Consider the following 14,877-nt stretch of genomic DNA (forward strand, 5'->3'; position numbering starts at 1 on the left):
TTACCAATACCAGCTTTTTATTTCAGAGGGTAACTGAGATATTGGGCAGGATTCCCAGCCCCCTGTGACATGATAAAAAGTACACCTAATGGCCTATTTCCGTTATTTGAAGATCATTTCAATTCGCCCACCTGTATTTGAGCAAATACATTGAATTCCTTCTGGCAGGGAGCCTAAGGGGTTATGAATGGTTGGGTCAGTCCGTGACCCATGTTCTCACTGCTACTTATTGTGGTCCGAGCAAAAATTCAGTGCAGGTAAGATGAGAATCCTAGCCATTAAGTGGAGATGAACTGTATTTGTGAACTTTCATACAAACTCCATATAAGATTAGAAGGTTGCACCATTGTTTGAATTTTAAAATGAGGGGTTTCTTTTATTTATGAGCATTGAAACCAAGGCATTCAAGAAAGTACGTTGCACAGAGAGTACCTACCACAGCATCCTTTTCTTCTACTTCCCAACTATTGTTTTAAAGTGATAAAAAATGTGGACAGGTTGAAATGACTTTATAAGTACTATCTCTATTTATTGTTGTGAGTTGTTCAGCTTTCAGTGACTGCCTGTCTGCTTCAGGTTGCCTGATGTACTCACTGTAATTCCAATGCAGTGGTTTGATTCTGTGTTCAACATGAAGCATGAAAAGTGCATGACAAGATCGTTTAGCTGTAATGGTGTTGGGCACTGGTTGGATCACACCAAGAATACTGCATCTAGTTCTCATCACCAAAACATGAAAAAGACTTTCAAGCTCTGGAGGCAGCATAGAGAAATGCCACAAGGTCATTCTCCATTGTCAGTTGAGGTAAGCCTGAAGAAAAACAACCTTTGCAGGCCCGAGTGGAGTTGAATGAGAGTTGAGATCATAGATTTATGAGCGAGGAAGAAGTATAGAAAGGATAAATACAGAGACTTCTGCAAATAGGACACAAAGGCATCTACCTAACCAGTTAGGACTGACATGGAGGGTCGATGCTACCAAAACAATTCTAAGTCCAGGACGGGCAGGAAAACCGGAGAGTCTCAGATCTGTTTTTTGGACGAGTTCAAAGCTGCTGTCTTATGCACTCAGTGCATGAAAAATCAACAGAAATGGTTCCTCACTGAAAGATGGATGGGGGGAGGGCTTACGTCACCTGAATACTGGCTGAGAGCAGCAGAGGGCGCTATTGCACATATGTAGGTCTCTAGCAGTAGAAACCTGTTAATCAGCCTCGACTGCTCTCACAAAGCTTTCGCAAAGTACCCAGCCTCACAAACATAGCCACTCCCCCAGCCACCGTGGAGCCGTGGCCTATCATGATCACCCGTCCACCTGCCCAGAATGATTCCTCCCTCCGCCCCCCCAACGGTCACATGCCCAATCCTCCCCCCCCCCCCAGCGATTACCTGCCTGACCCCATCCACGATCAGGCGCCCAACCCACTCGCTCGCAATCAGCCACATGACCACCCACCCCATCAGGGCCAGTCCCCCTTCTTCCCCATACCAATCGCAACTGCAAAGTATACAGCAGCCACAAGCCCTACCATCACCAATTGGCCCCCCCAGTAGGCACCGCCCCCCCCCCCACCCCAGTAGGCCCAGTGCTTAGTGGGCAGTGACAGGGTGCCAGGCTGGCACTGCCAGGGTGCCAGGCTTGCATGCCCAAGCGGCATTCCCTTTCCCCCAATCTCCCTGGAGGGCCTCAATGGCCTCTGGTTCTATTGGCGAGCCCATCATGACTTGTCTCCGTTGCTGGGGACCAGCTGTGATTCTCGCCAGACAGAACCTCACCCGGCGAGGCTACAGAGGCAACTGAGCCCGAGTGATAGCATCCAGGGCTCATTAACTTTAAATAATTTATTCAGCCTCGCACCGGAAATGGGCGCAAGGCTAACCTTGTCGGATACCCGGTGCCAGTAAGATCATGAGAGGCGAGAAATCGGGCACAAACCTGATTTCTCGGCTCTCGCATGATCTTACCGGCTCGCTCTGCCCATCAGCTGGTGGGGTGCAATAGTCAGATCGCCCCTGTGGACTTTATTCTCATGTGCAAGGATTAATTAATCAGGGATCCAGTTGTTGTCAAGTACTTGCTGCCGGAAATACATGTGAATGAATGATGGATGGGGACTATAGCCAGTTCATCTGTGTTAATGAGAACCTTTTTTAAACAGAGGGTCATGAGGCTGTAGAATATACTATCAGAGATGAGAATAGGTTAGTTAAGTGATTGAAAGAAAATGGAATAAAGGAATATGGAAATGGAGCAATACACGGGATTAAGTCTTGCGTATAAAATATTGTAAGAAGTCTCACAACACCAGGTTAAAGTCCAACAGGTTTATTTGATGGCAAAAGCCACTAGCTTTAACTTTAACCTGGTGTTGTGAGACTTCTTACTGTGTTTACCCCAGTCCAACGCCGGCATCTCCACATTATAAAATATTGCACAGACTAGTTGGGTTGAATGGCCAACTTCAGTGTTGTGTTTTCTTTGCAATACAGGGTAATATACTGGAGCAAAAATAAATTGAAGCGGTGCTGAGGAAACTTTTTACATCGATGAGCTAAAATGGACTTAATTACTTTGCTTTACTCCATCTGTCCTGAAATGGCAATGCAGTTGGCAAGCATGGAAATAGACCTAGATCCGTACTACAGTGAGTGAGTCCCGGCTGCAGCACAGAGTCTGTAGTCAGCAAATACAGAGGTAAAAGGACCGGTTTTAACCTTCACCCTTCAAAATAACCTAGAAGTTGCTGAAAGGACTGGAGATGAAATTGGACAGTTTCCATAAGTGCTGCAAAGGGCATTAATGAGATCTGTCACAGATTGGGAATACAGATGAACTTTCAATGGCTTTAAATTTACCAAGTGACTGTACGGAAATTTAAATGCTGGTAGCATTATGCTGAGAAGATGAAAAGGAATTCTATACCAAGATGGCATCAAAACAGATGGGAGCAACTGTAAATATTCAACCAGCTAATCTTTTTTGCTTTTGTAATCGAGATGCATAAATTCAGAGCTTGGGTGGAGCCAGTTTGCTTTACATTTTATGTACAAGAAAATTTGTTATTTTTTTGCACAGGAACTGGTGGAAAATATGCTTAAATACGGTCAGACATTTCATTGTTAGAATGGTCCTGAAACATCTACCAAAAATTTTAAAAAAGATCACTTGGTTTGAGCGATACTAGGTTTAAAAAAAAACAATCAATGCTTCCACTATTACACTAAGTAGTTCTCAGCTCTTCATTGCAAAATAGAATAGCTGATGTTACAGACATGGCTATGGCAGCCGACTCATTATGATACTATACAGAATACCAGTGATTTGCTCCAATTCATGTCAGCTTGTGAAATCTAGCAACTTGACTATGAAATCTGCTGGATTGACATATAAAAAAGTTGAACATCCTTTAGGGAAAAAGAACCTGTCATCCATACATGTTCTGGAGTATGTGTGACTCCAGTCCCACTACAATGTAGTTGGTTCTTAGTTGTCTTCTAAAATGACCTAGCAAGTCAGTTGGTTATATCTGGAGAAAACTAAGGTTGGATAAGATATGCCAGAGATGCCAATAATGTACTTTAAAAAATCAACTGCATTCTCTGCACACATTTCACCTCACATATCCACTCCCAGGTTTTCACTTTCTCTTCAGAAGGTGTTGATATTTAGATCTGCAGGCCTGAAAAACTCCTCAATATTTGCACAATTAAGGCCCAGAAGGTGACTGTAGGTAGATAGTTCTATTGGGCTATGGGTCGCGGAGTTGGAGGGTGGGGGGGGGAGGGGTGGGGGGGTGGGATGAGAGTCGGGGGGGGGGGGGTTGTTGTGGGGTGCATGCAGGCTGAAGGGGAGAATACTGTTGAGCTCAATCCTGATCTGAGCTGAAACTCACACGTGCTGAAATCCACGAGGTGAATGTCTGGTGAAAGCAGATTTAATAGTAACTTTCAAAGTGATTTGGATAAATACCAGAAAAAGAAACATTTGCAGAGAGATATGAAAAGGGCATGGGAGTGGGCCAATTGGATAACTCTTTCAAAGAGTCAGCACAGGGACAAGGGACTGTATTACTTCCTTTTGTGCTACATGGTTCTAATGGACTTTTCAAACCAACATATAGGGCCATCTTATTTTCCCCCTTCCTTTCCCAGAGATATTCAGGTTAATTGTAGCTACAGTTGCCCCACCCACAATTGCTAACTTACATATGGAGGAATGCTTTGTCAAGTGTCATGGAGTCTTCACCTGCTCTTTAACTACTCTGTTCTGTGGGATTTAGAAGGAATTAAATGGGAAAAGGGCTAACGAAGAGGAAAGAACTGAAGGTACATCTTATCATGTGACTACATACGTTAAGTTCCTTTGCTGCGTATTATATCTGTAATGAACAAGATGTACTTACTTGTCTCTGAGTACCACACCTTCAATGCATGCCCCGAACAGAATGATAGTAGATACATCTGTGATGAGGTATAAAGGATCAAAACAGTTTCAGGTCGAGACAAAATGGACTCTTCCATCAGGCATCAAAATTGAAATGCTATGTGCAGAAATAAAAGCAGGACGCGGGTACAAATCTATAGAACTTCACAGGAATCAAAAGTGACAAAAATAAACAAAATATCTTTTAGTCTCTTGCTTACAGTACCAGTGATAAATATGGTGTAAATACATTAGGCTTCTTTTATTTTGTGAACAGTAATGTCTGATTTAATGGGTGTCATTGGAAGCAATGTACAGATGTTGCTTGCATCTGATCCCCATTTTCCGGTGCCAGAGATCCTTGGTGGTTTGCAGTTAAAAATATTAAAATTGGGCCCCAATGATATTATTTAGCTGATGCATACTAATTCCAAACATTTTGCATATGACTTGCATGCTTAATCATCCATTTGCCTATATTAAATTAAAATACAAGGTTGCAAAGTATGCTACAGAAGTACATTTAAAAGACTATCTTTTAAGATTTACAGCAGCAATTTGTTAAATGAGGCCTTAGCCAAACTTTAAAAAAAATCTCTTTTTCTATATTGTTGAAAAAAGAGACATGATACTGAAAGCTTTCAATATCACATTCACCAGGAGAGACACAAAAATGCCAAATTTCAAACCACCACAACAGTTCATATCACAGGAGAAATGGATGTTAATTAGTTTGCAAGTTAACTGTGATGAACTAAGGCATTACCATTGAGAGAGCAATGGGGAACTATTGGCTCCCCAATTTCCTAGGTAATTCAAAGAAGTTGCAAGGCTTGACCCTAGTCCTTTTGTTTGTGAAGACTGATCCCCGTGTATGAATGTATGTCACTTTTGCAAGCGTAAATGAGCCACATGATGAGCTCCATTAATTATCCTAAATTGTTGTCAATCTAGCTAGCATAGCTAGACTATAAGAATTGTGTGAGGGACTAAAACCTCATACTGTACATTTTTATAAAATATATCTAGATATCCTGAAGGCTATTTGTAAAATTTTAAAAACTGAACAAAGATTCTTAAATGGCTGAAACTGTGCTTGTCTGTGACCCCAGAACAAAAGAAGCCACTTTGCAATTTTGAAAATCTCACACCTCGTTATCTTGGAGGAGCGACTAACACTCATCTGGGGACTACACAGTTCAACTTCAAAGGGAGCTACATCAAAGGCCATTATTATTAATAACTCAGGTTAGCCAGTGGAGACAGAACATCTAAGACAATGGCTTCTCAAAAGTTCCTTTTAACCCATAATGTTTAAGACATTACCAGCCTGGAACACAAAGCCAATTTCAAAACATCCTTTGTTCAACTCATTGTGTAGAGGTAAAGTCACAGGACCAAACACTCTTGTTGAACACGTGATATTGCCTTGCTGGGTTAAATAGTTAAGTCTGCTGTTTACTATCTAACTGGCAGCTTTAGAGAAAAGGAGCTCTGCCCAGGTTTAACAACTGGCCCCATCTGCACTGTTTCTGCTAAAAATTCTGTACCATCACCTACAACCATTCTGGAGACCCTGGCTGGTGTATATTGAAGGATGCTCTCAGAGGTGTCCAGGCAGCTGGAGTGCATCTTTAGTAAGCTGTTGGCTTACTCAATGACATTTTTCTATTGCTTTCATTGTATCGCTCCTGGGCTGCATTGGTTGGGCTTCTCATGATTATCAACAACTATGTTTTAGGGGTGGCACGGTGGCACTGCTGCCTCACAGTGCCAGGGACCTGGGTTCAATTCCGGCCTCCAGGTGACTGACTATATGGAGTTTGCACATTCTCCCTGTGTCTGCATGGGTTTCCTCTGGTGCTCTGGTTTCCTCCCACAGTCCAAAGATGCGTGGTTTAGGTTGATTGGCCATGCTAAATTGCCCCTTAGTGTCAGGGGGATTAGGAGGGTAAATATGTGGGGTCATGGGGATGGGACTTGGGTGGGATTGTTGTCGGTGCAGGCTCGATGGGCCAAATGGCCTCCTTATGCACTGTAGATGCTATGATTCGAAGTGGATATCTCTTGTCTCCAAGCAGCAAGTCAATAAATCTACTTAAATGTGTGAAGAGATCAGGGAGGATGAGCTGCCAAGGAACAAAAAGATCAGAGCACCTGTCCGTGAATCTTATGCACGTCTGCTTAAACATAATTTTTTATGGTTGGACACCTGCTGTACATTGATGAAGTGAAAGCTCTTGTGGTTGGCGAATACTCCTGGGCCACAGGTGCACTTAGCACCTGAAAATGCCTGCACCAGCTGATGAGGGATCCCAAGTTTCCAGAAATGCTGAGGAAGCTTATCATCGCCTGCATATCCCATCTTGTGGGACTGGCCTCTTGTGAGCTGCACAGATCTGCTCATCTCTTGCCTGTAGTGGAGCTGTAGGTGTGTAAGGAGCAGGTGATTGCTGCTCCTGTTCCAGCTCATGCAGTTGCTGTAGCTGGTCATCTTGATGCTCAGCTGAGGTCCAAAATAAAATAACGTAAGCAGCACCTAAGCTGATCTGATAGATCAGAGCTGTCAACAGAATAGAGAGTTGTCAACATCATCTCCAAAGAAGGATAGGAAGGGCGCCCAGCACAAGTACTGTGAACAAAACCTTTCCCACAAGCAGGCAAGAAGGCAGCTGTGAGGTTTCACTATTTGTTGCCATATTTTCCCATCATGTCTTTAGTTGGTGGTGTATTCTCACCTTGCTTTCTCTGGCAGGTTACAGAAAGCTTGTGAAACCGATTGAACCACTGTTAAATTTCAAACCCATATCATTATCACATTAATTGAATGATTAACATCTTGAAACCCATCTCTTTCTCAAAGAGTTTGCTCACATCCAGCTGAGCATGCTGCAGTTAAATGTGGAACAGAAGAACAGGAATAGCCCAGGGGAGGCGATGGCCTAGTGGTATTATTGCTAGACTATTAATCCAGAAATTCAGCTAATGACCTGTGTTCGAATCCCACCGCAGCAGATGGTGGAATTTAAAGTCAATTTTTAAAAATCTGCAATTAGGAATCTACTGATGACCATGAAACTATTGTCAATTGTCAGAAAAACCCAATTGGTTCACTAAGTCTTTCAGGGGAGGAAATCTGCCATCCTTACCTGGTCTGGCCTGCATGTGTTTCCAGAACCACAGCAATGTGGTTGACTATCAACTCCTCCCCAGGGGCATGTAGGAATAGGCAATAAATGCGACACCCATGCCTCATTAATGACACAAAAAAATAGTCCCTTGAGCCTGTTCCAGGGCAGAGGGTTGGGACTGGCTTTCTGACATGCAGTTAAGTCCACGTTTTAAACAAACCCAATTCCAAACACACATGTGCCTGCAAGCTATAATTCAGCCCAGTAGATCTGGGAGAGAGGTGGTTTGCAATTGCAGTTTCATTTTAGATGTTTGGTGGCTTGGTGAATGGCAGGTCATGGGCACACAATGCAGACATTCAAAACACGACCACTGTACTTACAAGAACCTATCAGTAGAAATATCTGTACCAAATTTCATACAGGATAAGTGAAACAATAATTTATAATGTCTCATTTTTGAGCGGTTTTAAAGTCTCAGTCATAACTCTAATTTATTTAATATTCTCAACATTAAGCAGCCTCTATACATACTTATTAAAATGCTCGCTTGTCAGTTTTGGTGTCTAATAACCTTGTGGGAGCCACTTAATGCTTTGTACACTGCAGCAATGCAAGTTATCACTTAATTATCTTATTAGGAACAGGTTGGCTAAGCTCTGTATTATGAGGAAAAAGGATACAGACAGCAGACGTTGTTGCAATTGCCATGATTGTACCAATTGGAATAGACTTCTGGGCATCCCTCAGGTCTCCTGATCTATTTGAACCAGCCATGATTCCTGAAAGAATGATAAAGAATTGATCACATGAGCATCAATGTTATATCTGGACAAGTTGAACTTCCATACCTCAAATCAAATTTCCTCAGGCTTGGAGTTGAATTAACAAATCCCCAGGCGTTAGAAGCATTGTTTGTGGAAGGAAAATAATTAGAAAGGTAGAAAAATAATGCAAAAATACAATTGCCCCAGAACTATGTGCTCCATAACTTGAGTGAAATTCTAATTTTCTGCCACATTCCTGGGGTGCGGGGGAACGGTGGAGGGAATGGTTACCGTGTCAATGTAGCGTAAAAACGTTGAAGGAACAAAAATGGAAAATTTACCGCAGTTCAAGACTTTTGTTATGAATGAAAGGTGTTACCTTGCATATCCTCCTGGGTACAGTAATGCTAGATACTCCTGTTGGTGCAGTTATTGGCCGGGAATTTCCATCCCTATTTTCAGAAAATCCCATAGGGGTTCCAAACAGCTTGTTCACTGGTGGGAATTCCCTGTTCGATTGTGCCCACCCCACGCCAATGATGTAACAGGAAACCTGACTTTAAAAGTCAGGAGCCTCACTTAAGTCTATTTGAATCATTGTCAGGCCTTTATATCTGATCATCCCCCCCCCCCCCCCCCCCCCCCACTCCGCCATGTTCAATTGTCCTTTCACATTGGTGTGAGGTGTGCTGACATCAATCATGACACGTTCCCCACAATGTGCAGCTGATGAAAAGAATCCGTCAGAGGTGCATCGGTGAGTACAGCCCCCCAGGGGAGGGAAAGAGGATCATGCCCGGGCGCTGCCCGCTGGCACTGCCCCTTAGCATTGCGAGGGGGTCGGGGTGTTCCTTAAGGGGGGGGGGGGGGAGAGAGTAGGGAGTTCATGACACCTTAACCATCAGCTTTACCTGACAATGGGGAAGAACTTCCATGGGGATTTCCTGATCTCCCACCATAATTTCAGTGGAAGATGGGCAGAAATCTTTGAGAAAAAGCACAAGTGGACATAGAATCATAGAATGATTACAGCACAGAAGGAGGCCAATCAGCCTATCGTGACCGTGTTGGTCCTCTGAAGGAACAATTAATCTCGTGCCACTCCTCAGCCTTCCCTCCTTGGCCCTGCACATTCTTCCTTTTCAAATAATCAATTTCCTCTTGAATGCCTCAACTGATTCTATGTCCACCACACTCTCAGTCGGTACATTCCAAATCCTAACCATTCTGTGTGTGAAAAGGTTAGTCCTGATGTCGCTATTACTTTATTTGCCAATTGCATTTAAATCTGTGCCCTCTGATTCTCGATCCTTCCACCAAGGGCAACAATTTTTCCCTCTCTACTCTGTCCAGACCCTTCATGATTTTGAATATCATTATCAAATCTCCTCTCACCCATCTCTTCTCCAATGATCCCAACATCTTTATTATTTATGTAATTGAAATTTCTCATCCTTGGAACCATTCTCATGAATATTTCCTGTGCACCCTCCAATGCCTTCACATCCGTATGTGTCCAGAACTGGATGCAATACTCCAGTTGAGGCTGAGCAAGTATTTTATAAAAAATTAACATAACTTCCTTGTTTTTGGTGGGGCAGAATTTAAAAAGTTAATCAGGATGGAGAAAATAGAATATAGCTAGAATTATAAAACCAGATAGCAAGAGTTTCTACAAGTACTTAAAAGGGAAAAAAAAAGAGAGAGCATGTGTCCTCTAGCAAGTGATCCTGGGGAATTACTAATAAGGGAATGGTGAAAACTTTAAACAGGCATTGTCTTCACTGTAAAATATACAAATAACATCCCAGAGATACTCATAAATCAAGAGGTGAAAGGGAGGGAGAAAGTTAACATATTTGCAGTCACCAGGGAAAAGTACTGAGAAAACTATTAGATCTAAAGTCTGACAATTCCCCAGGATCTAATGGATTTCATCCTAAGGTCTTAAAAGAAGGGACTGCAGTGATAGTAGAATTGATTAATTGACATTGATTGTCATTTTCCAAAATTCCCTAGATTTTGGAAAGGTCCCATCAGATTGGAAATAGTGAATGTAACTCTTCTATTCAAGAAAAAAAAAGGTTAGAAAGCAGGAAACTGTAGACCTGTTGGCCTAACATCTGTTAAAAGGAAAATGCTCAAATTTATTGTTAAGGAGGTTATAGCAGTGCACTTTAAAAATCTTAATGCAATCAGGCAGAGTCATCATGGTTTTGTGAAAGAGAAATCATGTTTGACTAATCTATTTGAGTTCTTTGAGGACATAATAAATAATGTGGATAAGGGGAACCTGTAGATGTGCTGTACTTGGATTTCCGAAAAGCATTTGATAGCATACCACAACAAAAGTTACTCCACAAAATAAGAGCTCATGGTGTAGGGAGTAACATATTATCATGGATAGAGGATTGGGTAGCTAACAGGAAGCAGAGAGTAGGGATAAATAGATCACTTTAAAGCTATAACAAGTTGTGTGCCACAGGTTTGAGTGCTAGAGCCTCAAGTATTCACAATCTACATAAATGACTTAGATAAAGGGACCAAAGGCATGGTTGCTAAATTTGCTGATGACATAAAAATGTGAAAAGTAAATGTTGAGCAAGATATAAAGGGTGGAATTCTCCCATCTTGAATCTATCATTAAAGAAGAAATGGTGAGACATCTGGATAGAAATGGTCCCATTGGGAAGATGCAGTATGAGTTCATGAAAGGCAGGTCATGTTTGACGAATTTACTGGAATTCTTTGAGGACATTACGAGTGTGGTGGACAATGGGGAACCAGTGGATGTGGTGTATCTGGAATTCTAGAAGGCATTCAACAAGGTGATGTACAAAAGGCTGCTGCATAAAATAAAGGTGCAAGGTGTACGGGTAATGTATTAGCATGGGTAGAGGATTGGTTAACTAACAGAATAAGAGTTTTAACAACACCAGGTTAAAGTCCAACAGGTTTATTTGGTACCAAATAAATCTGTTGGACTTTAACCTGGTGTTGTTAAAACTCTTACTGTGTTTACCCCAGTCCAACGCCGGCATCTCCACATCATAACTAACAGAATTCAAGGAGTGGGGATAAATGGGTGTTTTTCTGGTTGGCGATCAGTGATTAGTGGTGTGCCTCAGGGATCAGTGTTGGGACCGCAATTGTTTACAATTTACATAGATGATTTGGAGTTGGGGACCAAGTATAGAGTGTCAAAGTTCGCAGATGACAATAAGATTAGTGGCAAAGCAAAGTGTGCAGAGGACACTGAATGTCTGCAAAGGGATATAGATAGTTTAAATGAGTGGGAAGGGTCTGGCAGATGGAGTACAATGTTGGTAAATGTGAGGTCATCCATTTCAATTGGAATAACAGCAAAATGGACTATTATTTAAATGATACAAAATTGTAGCATGCTGCTGTGCAGAGGGACCTGGTGTCCTTGTGCATGAATCACAAGGAGTTGGTTTGCAGGTGCAGCAGATAATTAAGAAGGCAAATAGCATTTTGTCCTTCATTGCTAGAGGGATGGAGTTTAAAAACAGGGAAGTTGTGTTGCAGCTGTAAAAGGTGCTGGTGAGACCACACCTGGGATACTAATTACAGTTTTGGTCTCCTTACTTTAGAAAGGATATACAGGCACTGGAGGGGGTGCAGAGCAGATTCGCTACGTTGATTCCGGAGTTGAGAGGGTTAGCTTATGAAGAGAGATCGAGTAGACTGGGGCTATACTCATTGGAATTTAGAAGAATGATGGAGAATCTTATAGCAACATATAAAATGATGAAGGGAGTAGATAAGATCGAAGCAGGGAGGCTGTTTCCACTGGTGGGTGAAACTAGAACTAAGGGGCATAGCCTCAAAATAAGGGGGAGCAGATTTAGGACTGAGTTGAGGAGGAACTTCTTCACCCAAATCATTGTGAATCTGTGGAATTCCCTGCCCAGTGAAACAATTAGGGCTACCTTGTTGAATGTTTTTAAGGCGAAGATAGATAGATTTTTGAACAGTAAAGGAATTAAGGGTTATGGTGAGTGGGAGGGTAAGTGGAGCTGAGTCCACGGAAAGATCAGCCATGATCTTATTAAATGGCGGTGCGGGCCCGAGGGGCCAGATGGCCTACTCCTATTCCTAGTTCTTATGTTATCATATTGTTATGTTCTACCCATGGCAGGATTGGTGATGGGTGGGAGCGAAGACTCTAGCGGCAGCCAAAAAGTCGGAAACCCATCGGTGTAAAATCACATTGTAATTCTCCCGATGACAGGTTAATAGCGGGTTGGTCTTCTCGCTGGTTGATGATGTAAATGCAATTTGCATTCATTTGCATCACATGAATGCTCATTGAAACAGCTGACCACAGGCATTCCGTTAGAGCTTCTAATCTTGCATCACAGCAGCATGAAATTACTTTGGTCTAAAACCCAACTGCTAAAGAGCGGCATGCACAAAGCCACTTTCAGGGTCTCTTTCAGTTCAAAAGAGACTTTAAAATGAGTGCAACATTGTGCTGCACTGCTCCTGATGCATTGTTCACCATGCTGGGACAGATTAATTCCTGCCCTCCATCTCCACGCTGAGCTGCTCTTCGTGGACAGCACTGTGCCGTTGGACCCATGGATCCTCCTGTGTGTCGATCAGTACTATGTCTGAGGTTGGAGAGTACAAGGGTCTCCATCTGTCTGATGTCACACACCAGTGTCTAGCTGGACAGCACAGTACTGAGGGTCTCATGCAGCCACCACAACAAAGATCTGAGGTTTGACCGAGGGGAGTGGGGGGGGGGGGGGGGGGGGGGGGGGGGAACGGGGGGGGGGGGGGGACACCGAGGGGAGCGGGGGGGGGGGGGGTGTTGCGGTGGAGGGTGAGGTAAGGCAGGTGGGGTTGGGGATGTGGTGTGGCCTGATGAAGACAAGGTGGGGGTGGGGGCAATGTGGAAAAAGGGCAGTGCCAGGAGGGGTAGAAGGGTGAGGGCGCATGATGTCAGGGAGACAGGGCAAGGAGGTGGCTGAAGAAGATGTGTAATGGAAGGCAGAGGGAAGACCGAGGAGAGAGAAGCTGGACCCTGTCAAATCTGCATTAAAATCTCATAAACAGTTGAATCAAAGGGACACCACATTGTTCACTCGAAGCGGATGGATGAAGACTTCAGATGTGATGGATAGAGGCCCAAATAGGGTGCGGGTGTTGGGCTCGGGGGAGAGGGTGGTTGAATTGAGGAACAGACTTCTTCTTGAGGCTGCTCGCCTTTCTCCTCTGAGTTTCTGACATCCTGCTCAATCTGGTGAAGACAGGTGTGCTGGAGAGATCAATATGAATGTGCTGGATTGGTATTTAAAGATGGAGCTGGCATCTTTGAACCCATCAGCTGACAGCGGGCAGAGAAATCAGCTGCTGGCCTGCCAGTAGGGTCAGAGGCAAAGTCATCTGTGCATAATTAATGAAGTTCGAAGTGCAGAATCTGGCGTGGGATCCCGCCATTCTGGCCAGCGGAAAAGACACTGCTGGTACCTGATGGCATGATTCTTTTCACTAACTCAAGAGAGGAGTTACAGGAGTTGGTGGATTGTCTTGTTCATTAACCAGAAAAACAGCCTCCTGATCACTGTCGACAAGATAAAAGTGATGGGTGGGTGGAAAGGCCTGCAAGATTCTGATTAACAGGTTAATATCTTTCACTATTTTGGGTCACTCATCTTAAAAGAAGCCCAGAGTCTACTAAAGCAATTGGGGCTAGACTTAACAAGAGTCATGAGGTTGTGAACTCACTTAAAAGAGAGTGGAGTATCACAGAATCTTTACTGTGCAGAATGAGGCCCTTTGGCCCATCGGGTCTGCACTGGTTCACTGAAAGAGAATTCTATCTCATCCCACACACCTGCCTTATCCCCATAACATTGCACATTCTTTCTTTTCATTCCAATTCCCTTTTGAATACCACGATTGAACCTGCTTCCCCAATCCTCTCAGGAAGTTTTTTCCAGACTCCAACCACCCTTTGGGTGAAAATACTTTTCTTCACATCACTTTTACTCCTTTTTGCTCATTATTTTGAATCTGTGTCCTCTAGTTCTTGATGCTCTCTTGAGTGGGAACAGTTTCTCATTATTTACCCTGTCCATACCCATCAGGGTTTTGAATACCTCTATCAAGTCTTCTCTCAGTCTCCTTTTCTCCAAGGAAAACAGACCCAAACTCTCCAATCTATCCTCATAGCTACAGTTCTTTATCCCTGGAATCATTCATGTGAATCTCCTCTGTACTCTCTCTAATACCTTCACATTCTTTATTAAGTATGATGCAGTATTCCAGATGAAGTCTAACTAGTATCTTACGCAAGTTCAACATGACCTCCTTACTCTTGAACACAATGCCACTATTAATAAAATCTAGGATACCTTATGTTTTCTTAAATGCTCTCTCAACATGCCCTGCCAACTTCAGCAACTTATGTATATACACACCGAAATCCATTTGTTACTGCTCCTCCTGTAGAGTTTCTCCCTTTATTTTATACTGTCTCTCCACATTCTTCCTGTGAAAATAATCACCTCACATTTCTCTGCAT

General features: G+C 43.1%; 1 protein-coding gene across 1 annotated transcript in view; it reads right to left on the minus strand.

The window, feature by feature from the left end:
* The window catches only part of LOC144508242 (solute carrier family 12 member 5-like), a 312,299-nt gene that overhangs the window by 65,632 nt on the left and 231,790 nt on the right, over positions 1–14,877 (minus strand). Inside the window, exons 10-11 of the mRNA XM_078236057.1 lie at positions 8,238–8,336; positions 4,404–4,461 (exon numbers count right to left, since the gene is read on the minus strand). Coding sequence (XP_078092183.1) covers positions 4,404–4,461; positions 8,238–8,336 — 157 coding nt within the window. The remainder of the gene's footprint in view (positions 1–4,403; positions 4,462–8,237; positions 8,337–14,877) is intronic.

Source organism: Mustelus asterias, chromosome 20 (assembly GCF_964213995.1).
Source record: "Mustelus asterias chromosome 20, sMusAst1.hap1.1, whole genome shotgun sequence".
In the NCBI taxonomy this organism is placed as follows: domain Eukaryota; kingdom Metazoa; phylum Chordata; class Chondrichthyes; order Carcharhiniformes; family Triakidae; genus Mustelus; species Mustelus asterias.